Source organism: Vidua macroura, chromosome 9 (assembly GCF_024509145.1).
Source record: "Vidua macroura isolate BioBank_ID:100142 chromosome 9, ASM2450914v1, whole genome shotgun sequence".
NCBI lineage: Eukaryota > Metazoa > Chordata > Aves > Passeriformes > Viduidae > Vidua > Vidua macroura.
Genome location: NC_071579.1, coordinates 9,149,767 through 9,174,813, shown reverse-complemented (window position 1 = coordinate 9,174,813; position 25,047 = coordinate 9,149,767). Strand labels below are relative to the sequence as shown.

Sequence of the window (25,047 nt, the reverse complement as noted above, 5' to 3'; positions counted from 1 at the left end):
CCTGCATCAACTGGAGTTTGGGCACTCAAGCTGTACCATGACATTTGTGCACAGCCACTCCAAAGCCAGCCTCCTGCTCCACCTGAAGGACTGATGAGGACACTGGCTGCTCTTAGCCTGGCACACCTTTCCTTTTTCAATTTGCTATTAAAGTCTCACTGCTGTGAACGTCACTAACGTGAGACAATTCTGCCACCTAGAGCCCAAAGAAAGATGCTTTTACAATTAAATTCTTTTAAAATAAGCAAAATTTTACTCTCAGACCTCTTAGTTGTCTAAAGTGATTAAAATACTATTAATCTTGCTTCAAAATTGTTTTTCCAGCTACTTAAATTATTGAAACTTTAATTACAACTGCAGTATTAACCTCCTCACAGGTGACTTCACTAGTAAGAATGGTCAAGATTTATCAGAACAAAAATATGAGAGCTGAAAGGAACTGAAAACATGATTTCTCAAATTTACTTCAAATACAGTAGTTCCTATGAAAAGGATCAAACCTATAAAGAGAATATATTAATTTTAAAAATAAAATATGCAAGTACTAACTGCAATAGTAATATTTTGCAGGTGGTAACACAAAACTAAAAACCATGAGCAGCACAAAAATCAGCTACATACACAAAAAAAAACCAGTTCTGCTCTTTAATACTTGTGTACAAGAATACAGAAGACTACAAAATAACATTCTGGAATAATTCAGATGCTGTATTAGACAAATTTGCAATTGTGGGTTACATTCAAGGTAAATGCCACACAGCAGGAAAATGCCAATCCCTCTAGCTAGGTCAACTATAAACTCCAATCATCCTACTCAGTTCTGGTCTTCTCTCACCATGCACACAAAAATACCCAGAAGCTGGGGGTGGCACAATGGGGAAATATAAATCAAAATTATGAAATTTAATACATAAAACTCACAGTCAAGAGGTATAAACTTAAACTAGAGCTTGACTCCCTTCTGTGCTAACATCTTGTGTCATGGATAACAACACGCTGGTCATCAAGTAACTTTTCTTAGGGAAAGTACAGATAACTAGTACATTACAAGGGGGCTGCAATAACTAAAGATATGAAAGCTGAAAATCTATGAAGGCTTAAAAACAAAGTTGTTTATTTAATCAAATTACTTGCTATACAGTACAAGATATCTAGGCTTTCAACACAAAACTGAAGAAAATGTGCTGGATAGCCCAGTCTAAGTCTTTCACATAAGAACAGAGGATATATGAGGATCAAGGCAGGAAAATATTTTATTTTATTCAGGCTTAGTTCATACCTTATTAGAAAAAAAAAAAGAACAATTTTATATTAAAAAATATGTAATTTAGAATATTTTCTTAGGTTTTTTGTATATATTAAGCAGGGAAAGTATAACTACCCAGACTGCAAGAGGATCCAATTCACCAGTCTGCAGCAGTGACGCAACAGCAAGAAAAAAAACAGACCATTGCTTCAACATTTCAACCTTGACCTTGTAAGTAATACACACTTAAAGGAACAAGGTTACACTTACAAAAAGATACAATTTCATGATGTAAAGGTTAGGAAACTACAGAGACTCAGCTCCACCTAACTCTGATCCCATACCAAGTCTTTATAGCTTTTCCATTATAACCAGTTACCTGCAGAAAGAGCCCACATCCCATCATTCTTAGATTTGATACACACCTAGCTCCATTAGAACTATGTACACCTGAAATGCCAATTTCTCCTGTCCAACTTACATGGTTCTACTTCAGTGCTTTTCCCTGGACTGTCTCCAGGCAGGCAGTCATGTTAAGATGTCATACAGGTCACTCATTGCCATATAGTGCCTGGCAATGTCTTCAAAAGATTTACACAAGGCTCAGGGAGGAGAAAATATTTACAGATATGCTAAAAGCTGAGAAATCCACCAAAGCAGCAGCTGAGCCAGCTGCTGACAGATGTGGAAATATTGTCCAGTGGACAATATTTGACAGATGTGGAAAAATTGTCCAGTGTCTGCCTGGACAATACACTTACATCAGGAGTGTGCAGCTACTGTTCACTTCTCAGCTGAAGAGATTTAGAAAGGTTATGTGCTATAGCCCTTAAGACTTCCCATACCTTCGACAGGCTGGATTATGTTATTTCCTTGTACAGAGGGTTAGAGTTCACTTGAGAAAATATAAGTCTCATATACTTGCAACTGTGACAAAAGATAACTGAAGAATGCTGGCCAAAATTTAAAGTTTTAGCAATAAAGTGTAGCATTTTCCCATGAACTGGGTGTGGTTGAGGTGGAGTTACTTCTGTCCTAGTGCCCTGGTAGTGCTGCACTGTGCCTTGCAGCCAGAGAGGTGCTGATAAGAGCCCAGTGTTTTGGCTGCTGCTGGGCAGTGCTGACCCAGCACCAAGGCAGCCTCCTCACCTGTCAGCTGGGGCTGGGCAGGATCTTGAGAGGACAGCCAGCCAGGACAGCTGACTCCAGGGATATTCCCCATCTGCTCAGCAGTAAAAGCTAAGAGAAAGAAGGAGGAGGGCATTTCTTGTTACAATATTTGTCTTCTGGAGCAGCTCCTAAACATACCCAAGCCCAGCTCCCCAGGAAGTGCCTAGAGATTTCCTGCTGATGGGAAGCAGAGACTAGATCTTTTGTCCTCCTTTGCTTCCCCACACATTCTTTGTTTTTAATAAACCGCCTTTATCTTCAACCACACTTTTTTTTGCATGTTGTTTTCTCCCAGCCATCCTGCTGAGGAGGGAAGCAGCTTGGTGGGCACCTGTCATCCATCCAACCAAGGTCAACCCACCACACTCTACAAAGAAAAGGATGAAAGATTTTTTCCTTTTTTTAAAGAACATCCAAAATGCTCAGAGCTGCTCATATCAGAACACTGGTTCACTTCAAAAAGTTACAAATTCACAGGGCCAGTATTAGTGCATTTCCAAGATCCCAGCTTTAAGATTTCTCTGCACACGAGTAGAGCATGCTCAACACAGCCAACCCAGTTACCTTGCTGCTTATCTAAGAAATAGTTCTGAGCAATCTGGGAGATTAAAAATAAATAAGGAAATATAAATCAAGTACACCAGCAGGCGCAGACAAAAACACACTCTCCAAATATACCTGTGAATGCTACTTTAATTTGTTCCCACGGGAAAAATTCAAGTGCCAAATACATTTACAGAAGAGATAAAATGAGGAGGTTTTTCCTTCCGAAAAGATTGCTGTTGCCTGCTACAGAAGATCATAAAAACAAAAGGACTTTCAGGAAAGAAAGCTAGAGGAAGGATGTGAAAGGAAAGAATCAATTTCAGTATGAAAATATTTTTTTTCTAGGTGTTCCATGGTTTGTTTTATAAAACAGCCTCCCATTTATCTAAAAACATGCACACAACTGAAACCTGTGCAGAGCACTGATGCAAAACTTAAAATTTTAAACACTTATGATAGTAAATAATCTATGTATGGATTCAAAACTCTTCCTGAAATTAAATTCCTTTAAACAATATATACTGTTAAGAGTTCTAAAATTAAACTACTATGAGAAAGAAAAAAAAAAATTCCTTATACTAAACAGATGCAATTTGGTTCTGAAAAGTGATTACATAAAAATGCCACATTATTGATAAAAATCTAGAAGATTACACTACAGACTTAGGGAAAGCCACCAAATATTTCAAACAGAAAGAGCAGGATGACTCATCTACTAGGAATTAAATCAAACACTGACTTTCCAAAAGAGGTAGAACTGCATATTAACCATACAGAAAACTATGGAATAATAACTCAAAAAAATTTAAGCAAAACTTAACAATAAGCAAGCAGATAAATGCAAATGCAAACCAAAAGAGGACAGGTGAACTGAAATGTCTGGTTTTACAAACAATAGGAATCTCACAGAAATCAGTAAAAAGACATCCAGGGATCAATGCAACATCTGATCAAAAGAGGGTAGCAGAGAGGTCATACAGACAAGGGACCTTGTGTGATGCATTACAGAAATCTTAAGGGTCAAATAAACTGGCAATGACACAGCTGCTGAAGCACCTTCTACAACAGGAGTATCAATGCACTCAAATTACACATTCTCATAAACCAAAAAAAAAAAAAAAAAAAAAAACCTCACAGCCAGGAAAAAAAAATCTATCACTGTAATTCCAGCAAGGGGAGATTTGTGACAGTGAAGATGCTGGCAATAAAAGCAGCAGGTTAAAGGACAGAATGCAAGTATCATGAGAACTTCAAATGTTAAAAGAGAACACTACATCACCAGAGACTTAAAAAACATCCTAGAACAGTTGTATAAAGCAAACTTCAGAATTGGGAAGTGTATCCAAAAGGAGAAACAGTAAATGCTTCAGAAATACAGTTAATATTTTTGGCATCTATGAAGAATTTGGAGGAGCATATTGCTGGAGGAATCAATATTTTCTTCAAACATATCAAAACCAGAGGAAACCTGTCAGTAAGCTGAAAAGGTCAAGAGATTTTTTTTTTTTTTTACTGTGGCCTACTGTGGCCTTTTACTTTTGTGTACTTTTTGCATCTTAAGCTGTTTCTGCATCTTAGTTCATTACAGAGAACACTGGGAAAACTTACACACAGAGAAGTGTTTCTCTGTGGAAAAGAGCCTCAGAAGCAGCCTTGAACTGAAGCAATTTTTGCAAAGAAAAAACAAAATTTACATTTAGGAGTGCTCAATGTTTGCTACCATTCACCCAGGAGTTCCAAACGAATTCAGATATTAAAAAGGCATGCACTGCTGAACTCAATTTTGCTTTTAAATACTCCAGAAGGATTCAAGAGACTGCAGATAAGCCCATACTAAGCAGATAGTGAAAATTTACAATAAAAAGAATTATCAGGCACATCAGCAATTCAAGTATCATATAGAAGAGTCAAAACAGCATTTGCAGAGCAGTATCATGCTTCCCTGATCAAAATTCTTAAGAGGAACAGGGAAGAAGGGAAGAAATTGTTTGCCTGAGACAATGTATCTGAGTTTCTTCACAACTTTCAAGAAGGTTTTTACAAAGGTTCTTGAAATAGAGAAAAAAAAAGAAAAAAAAAACCCAAAAAACAAACACACACCAAAATACCCTCCCAACCAAAGAACAAATTAAAAACCTGAGCTGTTCTGTGGTAAATCACAGCCCTCAGTAACATGTGATGTTTCTCTATCTACTTACTTTCATTGCTACTTGTTGGAAAATATAAACATTAACACTCGGTGATTGCTGTCCAAGCTATCAAGAATGTTCCTGCAACCCTGCACAAACCGAAATAGAAGATTTGCTGTTATGCCCATACACTCATCAGGCTGCTCACAGTAACTGCATGCTAGAGTCCAAGAACAAACTTCACCTCTTGTTTCCTGTCTTTCTCCCCATGTCATGTTTTGTTTAAAGTCACTACTTCATCTCACTGTTACTACAGGGATACTACCACAAAAATATTCATCTCTTCCCCACTATCTTTGTCATGTCACTTGGAAGAAAAGTAGAGATAGGAATGCCATGAATGATTCACAAAAGGAAGAAGAGCTATGCAGGTTCTTTCAGTACAAACCTTCCCAATGACTAAAACATCAAAGCTTTTACCAATTTATCAGCTCTCAGCAGCGAGGCTGCTACAAATCTCTGAGGTTCAAAGAAGCAACACTCGCTCTGTAGGTGGCACACAGGAATGTGTCACACACCCAGTAATTACCCCATAATTCATGAATTAAATTATTCTACCACTAATGCCCTGGGACAATACTGGGAAGTTGAGAGCTATGTAAAATACTGTAAAATGCTGTTAAAAATAAGACAAATGAAGACTGGGAGTTCATTTACTTCTAAACATTATTTTCCTGTGACAATACTTAAAAGAAGTAGTGAAGGCAAAGGATGCAGTTTGACAATAATCTCACAAAAACAGACTCTTGAAATCTTTTAGAAATTGACTTACTGCTTCCTTGAGAAATTTAGTGCCAAGTAGCTCTGCAATAAAGAAAGCCTCACTGTCCAAAGAGAGCAAGCTGTCAGCTGTGCTTGCAACCATGTTCAGAACAGCACATAATGAAGTGCAGCCCAAAGTAGCATCAAGGGACAAAAACCTCTTCAGGGTAACACTTTCTGATTTTGTTCATTCCAGCATTTTTCCTCCTTACTTCTTTGGTGTTTTCCACAACATAAAGGCCTCTGGGCTTTTAATGTACCTGCTTTGTTCTTTCTATCAATTACTCCCCACTTTGGTCTGTTTCCAATCCATTCATGGAGCCCTCCCCACTGCAGGGCCCAAGGCAGCTTTGGTTAAGAGGAATTAGGTGATTACTTAGTATCTTTTAAATGATACAATTTAGATTTACTGTAACATGATAAGGACAAACTCTTCTGTCATTGTGCCAACAGTCCTGCAAACCCACCTTTACAAAGAACACTGAGCACAATCCCCCTGTCATCTCTGATTAACAAATTAGATACAGAAAATAAAAATGCAGTTTGTCATAGGGATCATAAAACCCAGCTTCATATCCAGAGCATTACCTTGCCTGTGCTTTGTAAGATTGTAGTTCTTGTCCTCCATACTCTCTCCCTGCTGACAATATCTCTAGTTACATCCACTTCAGCATCAACAAAACTTCTCTGTTTAAGAGCAGTTATGTCATCATCCAGATCAGTTTTGATAGTGGATCTTTTCTTTGCCATGATTTTGGCTTTGATAGCAGCAATTTTTTCCACTGACATAGCTTCAGACAAGGACCTAAATGAGCAAAAGTAACAGTAGAGACTGAATTATTGCACAAACAATTCTTCTGAAAGAATTTGTGAATTAGTAACTTCATCCTGCCAAAGTTTAAGGCTGTGCTATAAACCACAAAACAGTCACCTTATATATACACTGAAATATTATATAGGCTTGGCATTGCTGTTTCGGGCATGTGAATCCAATTTGAGACAAAAGACTCACAGTACTAACACAAAGACCATCCAAAAATCCTATCTACACCAAACAAAAATAAAGAATCCAAATGTAAGGCATCAGGACTAACACCTTCATTTATAACAACATCCAAATTTCAGTTCCCTGTTATTTTTAGTGGATTACAATTTTGCCAACCAACCCCTGGCTGCTCTGAGGCTTTCAAAGCATTACTCTAAACCTTGGTTGAGGTGCAGTTATGTGGACTTGGTCCCTTGGAAGATGTGGTAGTTCTCAGACTGTGCAGGCCAGCAAACAACAGATGGTGGTAACCTTGTCCACATTAACCTGGGTTTGAGAGAGCTCACTCGAGTCCAAGAGTGCAACGCCTATGTGTGTTTGTTTTTAATTGTAAACACAGCACTGGGATGTCAGTGAGCCCTGCTGTTTTGCAGGTGAGCTGAAGAAAAAAAAGATAAAGACTGAATTGCACAATACTAACTGTCCATACCAAATTTACTATTACATGGGGCTGTTTTTTCTTTGAGAATTCATGAAAAAATCAATGCAAGTACTGGCTGTGAAGCATTCTCCTTTGTAACTATGTTATGGGGAAGGGAAGTAACTTCTTTGTGTTGCTACTTGTTGCAGGGTCTAGCATGGAGTTGAAACTCAACGCCTGTAAATATTTGTACTTTTTTTAAAGGGGTAGTTGTTTACATTCAGCATCAAAAGCACTGGTAACTAGAGAATACAAACTAATTCAAACAACACATAGTAATCCTCACTGCAGCATTGCAAAGTTGTAATGCTACACTCAAGGTAGCATCCAAATTATTAGTTTATACAAAATCACACATACTTTTAAATTTTATTATGCTTTCTAACCATGCCACAATTAGATTTTCTCCCCTATAGTTTCCTTTTAAGTACCCCTATATAAGAAATAGGAATAAATAATTCAAAATACATCTTTTTCATATGGTTATCTATAATTATGGATTTCATAAATGCCTCAAATCTGCACTGTTGTAAGTGTTTCAAGGTCTGACTCCTCAAACATTACTGAGAGTATCAAAGAGAGGAAAATTTCCACTGAGAGCTGCTGGACAGAAGTAAAACTGGCTGCTTGGAACAGCACAAGAATTGTCCTCCATCCTGTAATTAAGCATTAGGCCTAAGGAAAAGCAAGCCCACCTGATCTGCTCCGTCTGCACGATGCCCTCTTTGTGCCCTTCCAGCCGAGCTGCCAAGCGCTCCTTGTCGAGGCGCACACACTCTTCATCCTGGAAGCAACAGTCATGTTTAAATTCTTGTGCATTCTCTTTTCAAATATAAATACAGCTAGAATTAAAGCTATTCAGAAGTATTTGCAAGGACAACCTCTATTTCCAATGATTTTTGATGTGGGCATTATCATTAAGTGCAGAGCTATTGGAAGTTTCCTCAAGAAGCACAATTCTTCAAGTGCAACCCCTTCCAGTTCCCATTCCCAAAAAAAGAAGAACTCCATACAACAAAGGAGAGGTAACCCAATGGAATTCCTACAAAAACAGATGAACACCGTAATTTACCTCCACCACCAATTTGTATTGATGACAGTCACTGTCATTACCTCTATTCTTGGTTTCTTTGCTTCTGCTAATATTTCATCTGCTGCTCTTTTAACTACAAGAAAAAGAGAACATTAAAAATGCAAGATTGTAGTAGATTTTTGTAAAATAACATCAAAATTATTTTTTAGTTAAACTGTACCTTGAGTGGATCGTTGAAGACCAATTTCAAGTGGAGCACTTCTGTCTATGCTTGATGAGGTTGCTGCACTCAAACAGAACATTCAGTTTAAATAGAAATATTTGCAATAATATTTGGGTATAAAAGAAAGAAGGACAACAGATAAAGTGCAACAATGGAAACTCTGCATATTAGGTAGCAAAGGTGGTCAAACACTGGGACTAGTGGAATGGAGATACTCAGAACCTGACTGAATGTAAAGTTAAATCATGTTGCTCAGGGCCATTTGGCCCTTCTCTGAAAAGTGGACTGGACCAGGTGACCTCTTCTGGTCCATTCCAAAATAAATTAATCAATGATTCTATGATCTCTATATACCACTCATAAAAGAAAACAGAGCCACAATGAGAATTAGACTCTAGAATCTAATCTAGACTCAAGATCTACTGGTTTGCCTAGGTTTAAAAAAAAAAAAAAAAGACAACCTGCTGATCCCTTTAAAATACATACATATAAAGTGATTTTACTCATCATATTACAGAAATAATCTCATACTCCCAGATACTTAAAATTTAAAGACCACCTATGAAACAGAGAAACTTACAAAGGTGATACTTCTCTTTTTCTCAGAGAAACCTCTTTTCTCTGATTATTGTTAACAAAAAAAATTCAAGATGATGTAATGCTAGGCAAATCTGCCAGACTGACAAAGCAGTGAGTCCATATATTTTATTAAACTGAAGATTTCATCCCACACATTTCTTGCGTTCAAGATGAATGTACTACTGAAAGTTTCCCATAGTCTAGAGAAGGAAAAAACATAAATGCTAAGCAGTCTAACACATAATTATTAACCAAAGTAGGTTAATAGTAATAATAAAGTTCACCTCTCAACATGCATGTAGGAATGCAGCTCCTATCCAAGCAAAACAGTTTAAGAACACAATTAAAATGCAAGAAATAATAACTTTGTGAAGTTTCAGCACATTCAGTTAAGATGCAAACTGCCTACTGTTACCCAACCTTCCCCTCCTACCCCTCACTTGTGCCATGAATATGAAGCAGTAAAGAGCACTGTGTGTCCAAGTCAAAAGAACACATCACTCACATGTTTCCCCATTTAGGTATGCAAGCAAGTCTTTCCTATCAGGTCTTCTTACCACAGGAATGTTTTCAGTCTGAAAAGACAGCAGATGTAACATTAAACTGTTCTTCCCTCACAGAGACTCACTGAAGATTTTTCACTTTTACTGAAAACTACTCATTCACACAAAGACATGACCACGTGTCCTGCCACCCAAGGAAGTTTAACTATCAAGCTTAAAGTGCAACCACATCCTAGAGGATGTTCAGCTACGCAAAATTAAACTTACAAAAGTTTGCTACAAAACTGAGAGAGGGCAGCCTTTTCCCTCCTTCCCTTCAAACTTGCAAATAAGATCAAGAACTAGCTTTTATCACACACACAAACACTTCCCTGCCAAGAGTCTGTATTGATACATAGAAATCATGCATCTCAGTTGTGTTGCTCCAACACAGCACTGCTGTCTCAGGTAACAATGGAGCACAAGGAAAGATGAAGAGTGGCCTCATAGAAAACATGGAAATTAAAAGGAGTTTTTAAAATTCCTTTATCTTTATTTGTAGGGTTTAACCAGTAATTTTTTTAATTGGATTGCTTACTTCCAAGTCCACTCCAAAGCTGTTCTACTTTTCTCCATTCTGTAGATCCCTGCCATCTAAGGTACTAAAGGATCACCTAGATTGGGATCACTCCACACAACAGATGGACAAAAGTATTCCTGAAATAGTTTAGTGCTGGAAACAATTATGTCCATAGAACATCAAGATAAATACTGCCGTTACTGTTAAGAATTGGTTGACAAACTCTTGCTGTAAACATAATTTGGTGGTTTGAAGGAGTAATCTGTTAGGAAGTGAATTGTCAAGAAAAATACTCCACCCTGACAGGACTTGTCATGCGATCCTTCTGCAGAGGTGATTGTTTAAAAACAATCATACACACTCCAATGCAGATCATTTTCACTTTCCCCAGCTAAATTCATACACACAAATGGTATTATCATTCCCTGAAAATAACTACACACATATGCATTATCACAAGATAAAAATCACATTTTGTATGGTCTACTTACTGCAGCACGACGGACATACACAGGATGGGAAAGGTGCACATTATTGAGCAGGAACAAGATAGAATCCAAAGTGTAGTATTCCCTGGGCTGGCCCTCTTTCCCTGTCCTGTAACACAGGAAAATATTGTAACATTTAACTTCTCCATCTCTGTCTCAAGCACACCCTCTTTTAAAAAAGGTCTCTTTTCTTTCCAGATGACAGTTGAAAAAGCAAGCAGTTAATATTATCAGGCTATTGCCAAACTGGTGAGCTCTCAATTGTGCTAAAAAATACAGGTGAGGGAGATGAGTTCTTGCAGCCTCATTATTGAATGAATTATTTAAAAAACCTTCTCAAAGTAATCCAAAATAAGAGCTGGATGTGTTGCAAAATAAACAAGCAAGACTTGGGAAATCATAAGTACACATTCCCTCTCATTCACATTATTTATTCTGATTATCAAAGGAACTGTCTATCACATGTGAGACAGCCAGACAAACAGAACTGAGCTGCAAATGAAATAAAGCATTACATCATCCTCAGGTACAACAGGCCAGAAGGCTCAGCATTGGAGAAAGCACAGTGAGAACTTGGGATACATAAATTCCACAAAGTCTAGGGAGCAAAGGATTCAAAACAGTGCCCAAAGATTAAAATAAGGCGTGACTACAAACTAATTGCACAAAAATAATCAGTAAAATGCTGAAGGACACAAAATCACAGTGAGCTCGCATACTGAAGTCAGACCACATCAGAGTGACACAACAGCATCAAGTACAATCTCAGCTTTCAAACAGCTTGTTTCAAAGATACAGCTTTTAAGACTAAAAGGGAACTTATTCTGTGCAACTATTCACAAAAAAAAAAAAAGAAAAAAAAAGAAACAACACCAAACAAGGCCAAATAAACCCCTGGCCCAGCTTGGCTCCATGTACATTGAACAGAATTCCCCCCTCTCACACGTTCACCCATTATGCTCTTACTACAAGATTTTGTAGGGGAAGCAATGCCTGTTCATGTTTCATAAAACTCTACTCCCTAAACAGTCACACTGCTGTGAGAAACAGCCCTGGCAGTCAGGAAAGCAGCAAGGGCAGCAATTCCACTGCCCACCCCCACTTTGGGATGTGTCAAACCCCAGCTGCAGGCAGGACAGGGCTCCTCCACATTGCCCAGTCCCTGTCCCTGACCAGCTGGCTCACCTTGAAGCCTGAGGAAGAGAAGCCACCACAAAACCAGCCCAAAGCTATAAATTTAAGACTGGTAGAGAATTTTCAACAAACAAGAGGTTTCAGGAAGAAACCCTTTCATTAAAAGAGTTTTCCCTCTAAGTACAGTGGCTTTACTCACGGCTCATCATCAGCACCAAAACACACACCACAGAAGTGCCAACCTCACCGGGGGAAGGGAGAGGAAACAAAAAATGCTCAGTCACAACTGTATGGAGCCTGAAAGAGCCACATAAAAAATCTACTAAACCAACAGAAGTTTCTAAGTCTATTTTCTCAGTACTGTGGATTTAATGCCACCTACTGCTTTGTCATTACTTTTCTGCAATCAGCTAAGAGTGCCCAATAACCTGTTCAGAACTTATTATCAGCAGTAAAGTTCAAAACCTCACCTTCACAATGATGCCTGAGAAAACCAATGTAAGAATAACATGCAGAGAAAAGGGATTCAGGATACCAAAACTGTAGAATAAAGGGTCTCTCTCACCACTGTCCCTTCCTTCCAAAAACTTGATCTGCATGAGGTGGAGGGTGCCTGTACTTTTTGTTGCTGCAGAGGAAAGGGAGTAGACACACAGGATCTTTCTTTCAACTGCTAAGAAGTTAAAACTTGGCTTCACAACTCCAGGCAGCCACCAGCACTGGATTCCTAGCAAGGAACTGTTTGAACAAGCAGCAAAGCAGTAAGGATCTTTGATAAGGTGGTATCTAAACACACTGGAAGCACTAGCAGAAACAAAAGCTTCCTCCATCAGGCCTGGCTCTGAAGCAAAGCCATGATGTCACATGATACAGCTGTCACTTCATTTTAAAACAAACACTTTAGATTGTCTTAGTTCAGAATCACTCATTCTTTCTTTGAAGTGTGTAATTTGCAGTGAGCACGATAGTAAAGTCCAGCTGGTCATCTACTCAAACTTTACAATATTTAGCAAGAAATGACAAGATATAAATACAAACAAATACTGAGCCATTATCTATTAATTGAAACAATACAGTGTTACAAAGGCACAGACATTGCCAAAGCTCAGCAGGGCACAGCTGGTACTTCATCACTTCAACCACACACACAAGAATTCCCCGTGCTCGTTATGGCTCTAAGAGGATGTTTTATTAGGAGGACAAGATATTGCACATTAATAGGAAATCATCAGATGGACAAGCAGCTGCACACAAGGAGAAAAACTAAGCCTAAACTGACATTTCAACATCAGTGTGTGCTCCTGCTAAATATACAGAGAACTAAAAACAGGCAGATCTGAGGGTAGTTTGCCTCATTCAATTTACAAACATCTAAAGTAGAAATAGAAATTGATTCTGTTATTTTTCATATTCAGTTATGGCATTATTTACGTACGAAAAAAATTAAAATCATAGGAGGCAGACCTCAACAAACCCAGTGACAATCATTAAAGCAAAAATATAAGGAAGAATTGCATCTCTTACAAAATAAAATTCAGCTTAAAAATTGAGGAAATGTTTATATAATAGGAGAGAGTAAGTTTCAACTGCTCATTTTTAACACCAGAAACTTACTTCTTCCTCATCCATTCACCTTCCACCTATGGGCACCAGGAATTTATTCATTTTAAACAGCTTTATTTCCTCTTTCCTGTTTCAAAGCCTGTAGTTTTACAGAGGTACTAAGGACCTGTGTCTCATCCACAAAACCAAGCAGAAAACTTTAAATATACAAGACAAAGCATGCTGAGTATCACACAACTGACAATACCCAGGGCCAGCTGCTCACTGTTTGAAAACTCAGCTGCATATCCAAGCCCCTTGGCTAGGCAAGCAAAACAATAAATTTCTCTGGTAGATTGATTCCTTCCTTTGGTTTTGAAACAGATTCATTAATTACTCTTCAAGACCCATAGGTCAAAACACACAAACCACTTCATCTCAGACCACCTAGCCTTTTTCATGTGCCAGCAGGAGCATCCCTATAATTATTATCTGGAAACTAAAATGGATTAAAGTTGCTTCCCCCACACACACACACTTTTTTTTTTTTTTTCCTCCAGGTTACCTTTAACTTGGCTTGATTCCTCAGCCCAATTCCCTGTTTGGGTGACACTTGTGCTAGCAGAGAGAGAAGGCAATGCAGAGCAGCACTGCTGACTTCTGCCAGCTAAGCTGCTCGAGGAGCCACAGCTAAATGTCTCCTGGGACTACTTCTAATTCTAGCAGGGACAAATGCCACTGCTGCTCTTCAGCCTAGCATTACTCTCTTCAGGCTGGAGATGCAATTACAGCAACCGTGCTGGGGACATCTAAAACAGAACTCAAGGTTTGTTCTGTGAAAGATTAAGCCACCAACACCTGCTCAGTGCAAGCATAATTTGGATCCTGTCAAGTGACCTGAATATAAAAGGGTTTGAATCTTGACAGTTTTTGAAAATGTCCCTCCTGAGTGTAGCAATTACCTAAATTAGCAGCTCTTGAAGTGTGGTGTTCAAGCTACTGAGCATGGCTTGCAGAACTGGTCTCATTTTTACGGTGTCTTCAATTTAAAGCTGAGACATGCAAAATGCCACAGTGGTTGACAAGAAATGCTGTGAACTGAGAGCAGTCTGATCCTATCAAAAATGCAAAAGCCACTGGCCTAAACCAAGATTAACTAATTCACTTCAAACAATCCAAAGAACAAAACCCCTCAAATTCCACCACACACATACCCAGGGGGTGAGCACTCACAGCTCTGACAGGAGCTGCTGCTGCTGCGCTCAGAGAATCCTCTGTTCACCCACACATCCTTCTTGACCAGGAAGATAAAGCTGCCTGGCTGTACACAGCAAATTTTGCTCTCCAGCTGCTTTTAGGCTTTTGGTAACAATTTCTGAGTCTAATCCAAGCTCTCCTGAGCAATAGGATAGGGCTGGCATATCAGTTTCTTGTTCCCTGCAGAAGGGCAATGAAACTTGTTTGTCTACTTAACCACTACTTGTTACCACTTGGGAAAAGCAACTTGTAGCAAGGAAACCACCACATCTGTCTACACATTGCCCAGCAAAAATACAGCCAAGACTTCTAACTGCTTATCCAAATATTTGTCTTCCTCTTAAGTCCACATACCAGTATCCCCCACTCAGGCAGGAAGCACAAATAACTCCAAAATTAGTTTCTGAAAGCTTAAAACAGGTAATGAAAAAGCAGATTTCTAGTAATATATAAGGAACAAAGTAAAATCAGCTAGGAAAAGTCCACCTACAACTGAAGATAAGCAAGTAGGCTTATTTCCTTTCTCCCTCTCAATCTAAGGCTAGTAATAATCATGTCATAATTATGAGAAAAAAAAATTCCTGGTCAGACTCAACTACAATTTCGGGGTTTTGTGAGAAATCTGCATGTACTTCTGCTTTTCCACAAAGGTTCACAGGATGACATGTCCTCTTTGATCAGTACCTGAGCTTTAGCAAGAAGCATTTTTCCCTCTTAAGTTTGAAAAAGACTCATTGGAATGCTTCTAGTGAGGACACTAAGAAGCAAGCAGCTGCTAAATTCTGAGGAAAGGCAAACAAAAAATTCCTTTGCAATATAAGCAATCCATGCTGTACTAGGAAATTCAACAGGTAAAACCCCCCATTTACTAGAGGCTTTCTAAAACCAGGCATCTTATCTACTACAATCATTTAAGCCACATAAACACTCTCTCTACTGGTTTATTACGACAAGACCAACTAGGAAACAGCGTGCACTAGGTCCTGCCCAGGAAGAGGCCTCAGGTGGGGGCAGAGCACCTGCACAGCTCATCAGAGGGAGCGTCGGGCCGGGCCTCGCTGGCTTCCTCCTGGTGCCTCAAAGCTCCAGGAGACGAGCAGCAGTCCCGACAACCCAAGGCAGGACAATCACAGACCATCGGGATCACCGATTGCAACTCCTGGCTCCCCGCAAAATACCCCAAGAATCCCACCGTGTGCCTGAGAGCGTTGTCCGAGCAACAACATAACGCGTCTTTTTCACCGAACACCCGGAAAAACTTGGGAGAAGCTGCCTGCTGCCATCTCATCGCATGAGTCTGCAGGACGGGCCCCGCGGGCGGCACGGACAGGAGCGCCGAGAGCCGAGGAACGGCCCGGCCCCGGCTCCGCGGCTCTCCCGGCCCAGGGCAGGACCCGGGAACGTTCCCGAAGGGAGCGGCGAGCGCTCCCCGCCCGGCCGGGCTGCCAGGGGACAGGGATCGCCCACGGGACAGCCGGGCAGGGCGCCGGGGCGCCGAGGCCCTGCGGGGGGCGGCACCAGCCCGCCCGGCCCCGTCCCCCTCGCTACCCGCGGAGCGCCGGGGGCGCCCAGGACTTGGCACTCCCGTCCCCGCTGCCCGGGCGCAACTTCGGGGCAACTTCTCCCCCCACCCGCCCCTTGCCCCGGCCGCGTCGCTCACCCCCAGATGACATAGTTGGTCTTGACGTTCTTGGGCCATGAGAACTCTCCGAAGATCACCTCGTCGCCCTTGACCACGATCTCCTTCTTCTGCGTGTTGTACTGCCGCAGCACGCTCAGCACGTCCGCCATCTTCGCCCGGCCGCCACCGCTCCGGCCGCCGCCGCCCGCCGCAGGACCCCGCCGGCGCGCCCCGGGCTGCCCGCCGCGAATGCCTGAGCCAACGTCGCCGCGCCGCCTACTAGGGGCGACGCCGGACGCGTTGCCATGGCAGCGACGTGGGCCCGCCCCGCCGGGAGGGGGCGGGGCCGGAGGGCTGGTAGGCCACGCCCCCTGGCCCTCACGGCGGCCCAGGCGGGGCGAGGTGTGTGGGTGCGGCTTTCTCCGGGCTGAGCACGCGGAGCTTTCTTACGTTTTATGTGAAAATAGAGCTTTACACACAATCACCGCCCAAGTTTATGGGCGCTGCTTCTCTTCTCTGGAGCTTTGATGCTCCCGGGTGCCCGCAGAGTCACGGCGCGGGGCTGCGCCGCGCTCCCCGGGCGCGCTGGGATGGTTTTGGGCGGGGGGTAACGAGGAGTTTTGGTGGTGCTGAAGGGGTTTTAGCGGGTGCTGGCATGCATTTGGGGGTGCTAATGGGGTTTTTCTGGGTGCTGGGAGGGATTCGTGGATGCTAAAGCACAACTAAAAAGGGTTTCGGGGATGTTGAGGTTAGAGGGGGGTTTGGGGATGCTAGGATAGCATGTGGTACACTGGGAGGAGTTTTAGTGGGGCTAAAGAGACTTCAGAGGGTGCTCAAAGGGATTTGAGGTGATAATGGGGCTTTAGGGCGTGCTGGGAGGGGTCTGAGAGAGCTAAAATGAATTTGGGGGTGCTGAGGAGGTTTGAGGGGTGTTGGGGGTGCTGGGATGGTTTATGGTGTACTTGGAGGGTTTTAGTGACACTAAAGAGGTTTTAAAGGGCCCTGGGAGGGGTTTGGGGGTGTTAAGGAGGTTTTATGTCATTACTCCCAACCGTGAGCCCAGCAGCACGTGGTTGGTAAGGGCTGGGACAGCAGGGCCACAGGAATACCTCAAGAAAGCAGTGTGAAAGGAGCAGAGGGAACAGCAGGAAGCAGTATCAGTGAAGTTTATGCTGGACATTAGGAAAAGGTTTCTCACCCAGATGGTGGTCAGGCTCCCCTAGGGCAGGTAGTGGTCCCAAGCCTGCCAGAGCTCCAGAAGCTTTTGGGCAATGTTTTCAGACGCATGCTGGAATTATTGGGGTGTCCTGTGCAGGGACAGGAGTTCAGCTCGATGATCTTTGTGGGTCCCTTCCAACCCAGGATATTCTGTGACTCCAATTCTCTCAGACACTGGGCGTGCATCTTGCTCTGCAGGCTGGAGAGAAAATCTCCTGTATCCTGGATATGAAGCTGGGTAAAAAAAAAGATAGAATAGTCTCTGCTTTATCAATCACAAAAATGTCCTTAAATTCTCATACAAATAAGCCATCAAAAGACCATAGCAAAAAAAACAAAAGTTGCCTGTAAATGTGAAGAAGGACAAACAGTAATGCCATGGAGCACATCCCGCATTACCCTGCAGAATCTGGGATCTCAGAGCTCAGTTTGCTCTGTTTGCTCACCTGAGCAACTGCACAGCTGCAGCTGGTATGTGCTCTCTCCATGTTCTCTCCATGTTCCAAGTTCATTTCTCCTGCTCAAACACACAAAAACTGGGAGCATAGCATTCCCAGCAGAACCAAACAAACAGGTACCCCTGGGGAATACTGATTGCAGGATTTGAGACCCCAAAGGAAGCACTCATCATGACTTATTCCAACCTTCGATGCTCAGAATTTTCCTAACACTCTCCAACACTGGCAGAAAACATGATCCCATCTTAAATTTGCAAAAGGCAGAATTGGTTAGTTTTCCTTCTTGTAAGTAACATGTGCTGAGACTGACAAAACAGACTACAAGCCACCAGCCTATAGAATTCCCTGTCTCAGTATGTTAGTGATATCCCCATCTGTGTCAGAACAACAACATGCAGAGCACCACAAGTGTAATTAAAACATTTCAGATATGGTATTGAAATAGTCTAGCACACAAATATGTACTGCAACGCCCAGTAACACAGTGAATTATACCAATCACTGCCAATATTTATTTGTCAATGGGTATAGAGTAGTATTTATGTGTTTAGAAGACAAAGGCATAATGAATAAACAATATCATTTCCTGAACTGGATTTGGAATTATTACTGGAGCTACAGTTCATGAAAATTGGAACAGGACTTGAAATGCTTCCAGCAGGCCAAGTCCCATTTCCATGCCTCATCCAAAAGGGCCAGTGTATCCCTTAAGCCAGTCGACCTCTTCAGAAACACATCCTGTACATCTGCTGCACTACAAGCAATACTTCTTTTGAGTGGGACACACAGTGACTGCATTACAGTGACACCCAAAAGCCCCTTGTTTCAGTTCTGCTCCATTCTGCTGCTCAGGGAGCAGGCAACGGTGCAGTGCACAGTCAGCTGCACACACAGCTACAAAGAGATTTATTTACAGGTTTCCAGAAAACGTTGTGGTTCTGGCTTCCTTTTTCATTTAAGGCTGCCTTCACTGGGGAGAACACGGAAAAAGAAAGCTGAGCAAGAAGGAGTCTGTGCACTGGCAGCAGTTCAGCAGGGACAAGCTGCCTGCACCCTTAGGAGCAGGATCCCTGCAGGAGCCCGGCGTGCTGCTCTGGGAGGAGGGAACAAAGCAGGGAGCAGCAGGGAGCGAGTTGGTCTCGCCCTGCTGAAATCAATGCAGATAGAAAACAAAGGATGAGTGGCACAGAGGTGCCGTGGTCATGCTCTGGCAGGAACAATGCAGGTAACAGGAACTAAGCCAACGGAGTGACCCAAGCCATGACCCAGCTTTGTGTCAATACCCCCCATATATGCTCATGACTAAAATCAAACTCCACTTAAATGGGAATTATGTCAGCCATAACTTCACCTTCTCCTGTCACTCACTGAAAACAATGTAAATTCAGCTTTAGTGGTAAGGGAGGTCAGAGGAGACGCCATTTCTGTATCCTGGCACTGTCAGAGGGCTCTACCTATCTCCTCCCCACAGGGACACCTACTGGGTAAGACTCCAGCGCTTGGGACATTCGGAAAGCCAGCCTGTGTTTGTGATCATACTCTTAGTGCCACATTGGCATCTCCCGACTGGCTGTGCTAGTGGCTGGCTGTGGGGTTCATATTTCATGGGCTCACACACACCTCTGCACACAGGGTACTCACCACCAGCACAGAAGCACAGGGTGGGCTGGGCTGGGAGGAACTGCAAAGGTCATCTCTTCCCAGTGCCACAGCAGCTCTGCATGTCTGCTGCTGAATTGGCCATGCTCAGAAGCTAAACCCAGCTATCCCAGTCCCTCTGATATCTGAGGAGCAGCTGGAATGCCAGGGGGGTGATTTTCTGCCAAATTTAATGCAAAAATATAGTGGGTTTACTCTTAACGTGCCACTTCAACTGGGAGTTTATAAAATATTTCCCACAGTTGCTTTTGGGATCGTAGTGACATAATTAACCAGCATTTAAATGATTGAATCAGGATTTGATGTGAAACTATTTTCATGTGGCATTAGATACCTGAGAGTTTATCAGTTTTATCACAGAACATTAGGCTAGAAAATCATTATCTGAAATGAGCAGGCAAGTTACCATTTGGTACCGTGAAAGGATATGACATGGGTACAATGTTTCAATTGCATTTTCTCACTACTTTAACAGGTTACACTGATCTTTTGCAGGAAAGCAAAACTAAGTTGCAAAACATTAGACAAATTTACATCATAGGTAAGTTCATTTAAGATTAATCAACATCCAGAAAGATACATCATGCATGAACACACATTCCCTTTTCTACAGATACATATGAGCAAAACCAAATCAGTACAGGAGTGCATTTCCTTGAAGCATTTTTTAAAATATAGGGCTGAGCACTGAACAGTGATCCAGAGCACAATTTGCCCCCTCAGCTAAGAGGGGTTAGAAAAGTTTCTCCACTACTGAAGTACTTGTGCAGACCCCAGAGGGGATACTCAGAGAATATTCCACAGGAGTGCTCTGCCAGGCACATGTATTTGACCAGGCTCCACAGCAAGGTAAGTGGGGGTGAAATAACAGAATATTGTTGAACAGCTTCTACTGGGCAGACTGAGGAAATAAAAAAACCCAACACCTCTACATAAAGTAAGACCTCCCCCCCCCCCCCGCCTTTTTTTTTTCCCAGGAGCCACTAAAACATTCCACACATTACACAATTGGCCAACTCCACTAACACAACTTCCCAGGAACGAGGAGCAGCTCTTCACCCCCCACCCATTATTTACTCCGTTCCCAAAGCTCCTGTTTCACTGGTCAGTTTCTGACCGAAGAACTGCAAGGCAGGAAAGAAACGTGAGGAAGAACAGGCAACAGGAACGGGGACGGAGAAGATTTAAAGTAAGTTTTACACTGGACAAAGCAAAGGCACCGCCGAAACCCTCACATGTGGAAGTCAGACGGGCAGGAGGCCAAATCTCCCCAACTTCCCCCACACCAGGAGCGGCTCCGGGGCCTCTGGGAAATCCAGCCCCTCTTTATGCCCCTCCCGACCTCATCCCGAGAAAGCTGCCCCATCCTGTGCTGCCCTGTGCTGGCCCGGCTGACCCTGTGCTGTCCCTGTCCCTGTCCCTGTCCCTGTGCTGTCCCTGTCCCTGTCCCTGTCCCTGTGCTGTCCCTGTCCCTGTCCCCATGCCGGCCCTGTCCCTGCCCCTGTTCCTGTGCTGTCCCTGTCCCTGTGCTGCCCCTGTCCCGGTCCCTGTCCCTGTGCGGTCCCTGTCCCTGTCCCTGTCCCTGTCCCTGTCCCTGTCCCTGTCCCTGTGCTGTCCCTGTCCCTGTCCCCATGCCGGCCCTGTCCCTGCCCCTGTCCCTGTGCGGTCCCTGTCCCTGTCCCTGTCCCTGTCCCTGTCCCCATGCCGGCCCTGTCCCTGTCCCTGTCCCGGTCCCTGTCCCTGTGCTGCCCCTGTCCCTGTCCCTGTGCGGTCCCTGTCCCTGTGCTGCCCCTGTCCCTGTCCCTGTCCCTGTGCTGTCCCTGTCCCTGTCCCCATGACGGCCCTGTCCCTGTCCCTGTCGCTGTCCCTGTGCTGTCCCTGTGCCGGCGCTCCCGGAGCTCAGGCAGCGCGGCGGGCAGCCCCGGGAGGCGGCGCGGGGTCCTGCAGGAGCGGCGCCGGCCGCCGTGAGGGCTGAGGGGAGCGCCGCCCCTTCCTGCTGCAGCCATGGCCCTGCAGGGGGCGCTGCGCCGCGTGGCGGCGGCCTGGGGGGGGCGGTGAGTGCGGGCCGGGGGCACCGGACCGGGAACGGGAGCGGGAATGGGACTGGGATAAGGATCGGGACACGGACAGAGATAGGCATCGGGACCGGGACCGGGACCGGGATAAGGATCGGGACACGGACAGAGATCGGGACCCGGACTGGGATCGGGACAAGGACACGGTCTGGAGCAGGGACTGGGATCGGGACTGGGACTGCGACAGGGATAAGGATCGGCATCAGGACACGGATAGAGATAGGGATCGGGACCGGGACCGGGACTGGGATTCGGGTCGGAACAGGGACCGGGACGGGGACAGGACAGGGATCGGGATCGGGACTGGGAGAGCGACAGCGTTCGGGATCAGGATGAGGACAGGGATCGCGATCTGGACCGCGACTGGCATTAGGGTCGGGACAGGGACAGGGACCGGGACGGGGACCGGAACAAGGACCGGGTCCGGCCTCGGGATTGGGAGAGCGACAGGGGTCGGGATCAGGATGAGGGCAGGGCTCGGGAGCGGGGCGGGGTGCCGGGTGCCGGGCCCGCGGCAGCCAGGCGGGGAGCGCGGAGCGCCGGTGTCACACGCGGTGTGTGGCTGTCACCGGCGGCGCGGTGTCGCGGGTGTCGCACGCGGTGTGTGGCTGTCACCGGCGGCGCGGTGTCGCGGGTGTCGCACGCGGTGTGTGGCTGTCACCGGCGGCGCGGTGTCGCGGGTGTCGCACGCGGTGTGTGGCTGTCACCGGCGGCGCGGTGTCGCGGGTGTCGCACGCGGTGTGTGGCTGTCACCGGCGGCGCGGTGTCGCGGGTGTCGCACGCGGTGTGTGGCTGTCACCGGCGGCGCGGTGTCGCGGGTGTCACACGCGGTGTGTGGCTGTCACCGGCGGCGCGGTGTCGCGGGTGTCGCACGCGGTGTGTGGCTGTCACCGGCGGCGCGCAGCGTTTCCCGTGTAACGGCCCCGCCGGGCTGTTCGCGGCCGCAGCCATGCCGCTGCTCCCCTTCCCTGCAGGCACACGAGAAGCGGGGTGGCTGCAGATGTTGCAGCTCAAGTGAACTCTCATGGAGAAGTCAGTGAAATACCGAAAGCAAACAGGGCAATGTGGCGATTCTTTGAAAGCTCGAAGATCTGACTGTCATTTCTTTTTAGTTCTAGAATGGGGAACAGCCAGACCGCTTCTGTAGGATTGTCTAATGATGCTGCTGTCAATCAAATACAGGTAGCATTATTTATGTTGCTTTTGCTGATTTTCAGCATTTCTAAAAGCTTGTTAATTCAAACCTTTTTTTATTTACACAAAGAAATACTGTAAATAGTTCTGCCTGTCGAACCTGTTCCTATGTTCATTGTGGTTATCAAGCCGTGCTGGTAGTTTTGTTTATCCACAGCCCTGGAACCTGGTCTTCCTAGGCTGCACCCATTTTATGTTTTTTTTTTTAGATCTCTACTCAAATTCAGTGCTGCTGTCGACATTGGGACCTTGTAAAATTACTTATATCAAGTAAAGTTAAATATTTTAGAAGTTGTGTTTTTTTATAAATTTACTGATAGTTAATGATAGCCTGAAATCCCCTTGAATTTACAGTAAAGTGATAAGGGTGTATCTTCCACCCACTGCTTTTGGTCACTGTGCCTGCCACTGGCACATCCCCAGTGCCTTACAGACAGAGAAAACTGTCCTAAACAATGTAAGGGGACAAAAGGAGTTGGGCAGACTGCAGAGCAGAGTTGTACCACACACTCCACCATCCCTGTGCTCAGTTTGGAGCCAGATGCAGCTCCAACCTGCCTTCAGAGGTGTCTGCAGAGATTTTCCTGTGTTTGCTACTCTGACAGCAACTTTTTAACTTCTGTATTACTTTCCTGACTGTTCAATAGTGTTCTAAGTGCATTGGCTTGAAGCTCGCTGACTTTTAACTTTCTTTTGAGCACACAGGACATTATTTCACACAACTGTGTGGTGATTTTCTCTAAAACAACATGCCCATACTGCAAAATGGCAAAAAACCTCTTTGAGGGTTTGAATGTGAATTACACAGCTGTGGAACTGGACGCAAATACAAATGGAAGGCAGTTCCAAGATGTTCTGGAACAGATGACTGGTGGCAGAACAGTGAGTATATTCTCTTATACTTAACAAGTAACAACTTGGGCTACACACATCACTCTTGGGTTATAGCCATAGCAAGTCCTTAATTGTTTTGAGACAGGTAAATTTGGGATACAAGCTCCTAAATTAAATACTGCAGGAGATCTCTTCTTCTAGAACCCCTCTGGCTATTGCTCAGAGCTGATCTTTGCCATACTGCCACTGAAATAATTGAAGTATCAAAGTAATTTTTCATTTGTATATTTAAACCGTTGTGTTTAAAACCTTTATTTTATTTTACATAGTCTCACTTGACTCAATTATTGGAATTTATTACAATCATCCACACAGTGACTTCATCCCACTTTTGAGGGGCACATGAAGTTTCCCATCTCTGTAAATATTGTGGACAAGTATGGGTTGTACACTAATATTATACACACATGTAGATGAACACAATAATTGTGTGTACTGGAGTCCACATGGGCTTGCCTGAATGTTTACCTTTTCTCCAAGAAGTAACTAATGCAACTTTTGTTTTCTTGATAGGTCCCAAGAGTGTTTATCAATGGGACTTGTGTTGGAGGTGCAACAGATACTCAAAAGCTTCATGAGGAAGGCAAACTGCTTCCTTTAATTCATCAGTGTCAAATGAAAGCAAATTACTGAGCAACGATCTCTAGCTTAGCTTTGTCTTCCTTTGTATCAACAGAATTTCAGATGAAATCAGAAGATCACAGACACAGCACAAGCTGCACTCAACAACCTCCAGCCATGGCTTTCTGAATTACAGATCACTCTGACAGACTTTATGGACTTGGCAAATTACTTGGTGTCCTTGCCTCAGCTTTCTCACCACCCTGATGCTCATTAGCAAACGTTATCTAACTCTGGGGGCTCTCAGTGAGACAGTGATGTCATTTCATGGTGCTTACATCCTGCTCCAGGGAAGCCAGGGTCTGCAAAAACAATCCTGTGGGTTATGCTGCACATTAGTTTGCTTTCTAGCTTTGTCTCAATAAATTGTCAGTTTCATTTAATGGTTTCTTTAAATATAATTCTTCTCTGTCAAACTGAAATGTAAAGCAAACCCAGTTTGTAGTGATATTGGTGTGTGCATGTCTGCCTCTCCTGTATTCCAGTGCCTGATCACCCAGCTCCCAAATCGTGTGTCCAGTGGAACAGAAAAGGGAATAAAGATTCTGGCAGCTTTAGAGAGTGACAGCTTTCATCTTTACTCTGCACTGTGAGGTATCAGTCTGTACTG

At 43.9% G+C, this 25,047-nt stretch overlaps 2 protein-coding genes across 5 annotated transcripts in view; one reads left to right on the top strand and one right to left on the bottom strand.

Annotated features, from left to right (window-relative positions):
* CDC73 (cell division cycle 73) overlaps positions 1-16,523 on the bottom strand; it is a 103,087-nt gene extending 86,564 nt beyond the window's left edge. Inside the window, exons 1-7 of the mRNA XM_053985454.1 lie at positions 16,358-16,523; positions 10,768-10,873; positions 9,720-9,789; positions 8,633-8,695; positions 8,493-8,545; positions 8,075-8,163; positions 6,502-6,718 (exon numbers count right to left, since the gene is read on the bottom strand). Of these exons, the coding sequence (XP_053841429.1) occupies positions 6,502-6,718; positions 8,075-8,163; positions 8,493-8,545; positions 8,633-8,695; positions 9,720-9,789; positions 10,768-10,873; positions 16,358-16,488 (729 nt within the window). The 5' untranslated portion in view covers positions 16,489-16,523. The remainder of the gene's footprint in view (positions 1-6,501; positions 6,719-8,074; positions 8,164-8,492; positions 8,546-8,632; positions 8,696-9,719; positions 9,790-10,767; positions 10,874-16,357) is intronic.
* Positions 16,524-20,676: 4,153 nt separating this feature from the next.
* On the top strand, positions 20,677-24,994 carry GLRX2 (glutaredoxin 2). Of its 4 annotated transcripts, none has more exons than XM_053985476.1 (4): positions 20,677-20,842; positions 22,841-22,910; positions 23,628-23,804; positions 24,330-24,994. In XM_053985476.1, exons 2-4 carry the CDS (start codon positions 22,848-22,850, stop codon positions 24,447-24,449), a joined length of 360 nt encoding a protein of 119 aa, XP_053841451.1. In that variant the 5' UTR covers positions 20,677-20,842; positions 22,841-22,847; the 3' UTR covers positions 24,450-24,994. The 4 variants fall into 4 exon arrangements, with proteins under 4 accessions (XP_053841451.1, XP_053841448.1, XP_053841450.1 ...); XM_053985473.1 differs by lacking the exon at positions 20,677-20,842 and adding an exon at positions 21,618-21,707; XM_053985475.1 differs by lacking the exon at positions 20,677-20,842 and adding an exon at positions 21,775-21,874.
* The last annotated feature ends 53 nt before the right edge of the window (positions 24,995-25,047 follow it).

Coding starts and splice junctions, on each gene's coding strand:
- GLRX2 (XM_053985473.1), top strand. CDS start 21,658: ATGGCCCTGCAGGGGGCGCTGCGCCGCGTGGCGGCGGCCTGGGGGGGG. Junction 21,708..22,840: donor GCGGCGGCCTGGGGGGGGCG/GTGAGTGCGGGC, acceptor ATTTCTTTTTAG/TTCTAGAATGGGGAACAGCC. Junction 23,805..24,329: donor AGATGACTGGTGGCAGAACA/GTGAGTATATTC, acceptor TTTTCTTGATAG/GTCCCAAGAGTGTTTATCAA.